Source organism: Echinops telfairi, unplaced genomic scaffold (assembly GCF_000313985.2).
Source record: "Echinops telfairi isolate 266 unplaced genomic scaffold, ASM31398v2 ScPeMD7_7467;HRSCAF=8505_1, whole genome shotgun sequence".
Lineage (NCBI taxonomy): Eukaryota > Metazoa > Chordata > Mammalia > Afrosoricida > Tenrecidae > Echinops > Echinops telfairi.
The window spans coordinates 28,232,643-28,234,610 of record NW_022111368.1 but is presented as its reverse complement, the minus strand read 5'-3'; the positions used below and the strand labels follow the sequence as shown (position 1 = coordinate 28,234,610).

Sequence of the window (1,968 nt, the reverse complement as noted above, 5' to 3'; positions counted from 1 at the left end):
AAGGCCCCACTGGCTGGAAGCCCAGGAGCAAGAGGCAGCACAGCGCAAGATTAGAGAGGGCATGGGAAACCTGTGAAGGTTTCAGACTTTGGAAGTGGGGGTGTCAAAGAGGGGTACAGTAGGCCCAATGCAGAGTCAGGCTTGTTGCAAACCAAGGTGGGGAAGGAAATGTGGATTGAGAGAGAGAGAAGAAATGAAGAGAAATGAAAAGGACCCCAGTCAATGTGTGTGGAGATTGAGGAGGGAGCAGGCTGTCCCAGGTGCTGTCTGGGGACCCAGGGTGTCAGGTGGGATCATTGTTCAGAGATGAGGAGCGCTCTGAACTGATTTTCTTCTGTCTCATCCAGTTTTACATGAAAAACGTAGTATAAGCACAAGTTCATGCCAAAAAAATGAAATCGGTTTTAAAAGTGGTTTTCAACAAAAGGAAATGCGGTTTTGATGGTCATGACTGTGGGGCACCAGTAGCATTTAGTGGCAAGGGGTAGCAGGGATGTAACACAGTCAGGGTCGGGTGCTCAATAACCAAGGTAAGTATGGGTTTATTTACTAATCTGCGATGAACAAGTTCCCATGGGTTTTGGATGTGAACAAAAACATGTAAAACTGTTCATCACAGCTTAGTGAGCAAAACAAGTGAACGCTGTTTACTGGACACTCCACCTCTGTCTGGGACATTTGAAGAGGCTTTGATTCTGTAAAAGGTGCTGTGGGGGCCAGGAGGGCAGATGCCCACTCTACCTAGAAGCAGAATTTTTGGTGAAAAAAACAAACCAAACCATGTAATCGTTCACTCCGGATTAGAAAATAAGCGTAAGTGAGCCTTTGCTTACCTTGAAGGAGTGCATATTTTCATTCTACTTTAGGATGCTCACTCAAACTCAACCTCATTGCCATCGAGTTGATGCTGACTCACAGGGATCCCAAGATAGTAACTTTATGGGAGTAGAAAGCTCCGTCGAGCTTTCTCCTGTGGAGCTGCTGGTGGTTTCAAACTGCTGACTATGGTTTAGCAGCCCAACCACTCCGGTGGCCACCCCCACCCCCACCTACTACTGACCCAATTGATTCTGTCTCAGTGACCCTATAGGACAGAGTAGAAGTGGCCCTGGCTGGAATCTGGCAAAATGCAGACTGCTTCATCTTGCTTCTGCAGAGCGGAAGCTGAGGTTTCCAACCGCACGCTGCCGCTTTAACCGCTGCCCTACAGAGTTCCTTAGGATGTTCCCCCCCACCCGCCCTCCAACCCAAACCCCACTACCGGGGTGGGGTGGGGTGGGGGTAGGGGAGTCGCTTCCAACTCCCAGCGTCCCTAGAGGACTGAGTGAACTGCTCCGCTGGGTTCCCACGGCTCTTAATCTTCACGGAAGCAGACTGCCACATCTTGCTCCAGAGGATGCCTTTGGACCCCGAGAAATGCACAGATAGTGCTGAATCCAGTGCCCCCGAATCCTCCAGGAAAGGCCTTCCGACGGTGCTACGGGTTAGGCAGGGGGCTCTTCATTGCAAGGTTGGCGGTTGAAACTCACGAGCAGCTCTGCGGGAGAAAGATGAGGCCGTCTGCTTCTATAGAGACTGACGGCTGAACCCTAAGGAGCCGTTCTCCTCAGTCCTATTGGGCCCCTGTGAGTCAGAATTGACTTCATGGCAGTGGTTTGGTTTTGTGTCGAACCTCTTCCGTTCTCTTGCAACTCGCTCATGAGGACGGGGGTGCAGGGGCGGGGCCTCAAGCGCCGCGAGCGGAGGCGGTCTGCGCAGGCGCGCCACTGGCCCCGCCTCACGTGACGTGACGTGACCGCGGCCGTTAGGGCGTCCTGAAGCGTCGGGCGCGCGATTTAAACGCTGCTCCTGAGAAGCGGAGCAACATGGGACCGCCCTGCCCAGGTGAGGCCAGGCCGGCGGGAGAGGCCGTCGGACGGGGCGTGCCGGGCCCCTGAGCTGAGAAGGTGCCCCGTCGGAGCCCACTCC

At 53.8% G+C, this 1,968-nt stretch overlaps 1 protein-coding gene across 1 annotated transcript in view; it reads left to right on the top strand.

The window, feature by feature from the left end:
- Positions 1-1,846: 1,846 nt before the first annotated feature.
- NCAPH (non-SMC condensin I complex subunit H) overlaps positions 1,847-1,968 on the top strand; it is a 36,205-nt gene continuing 36,083 nt past the window's right edge. The window contains exon 1 of the mRNA XM_004704360.4: positions 1,847-1,884. Coding sequence (XP_004704417.4) covers positions 1,866-1,884 — 19 coding nt within the window. The 5' untranslated portion in view covers positions 1,847-1,865. The remainder of the gene's footprint in view (positions 1,885-1,968) is intronic.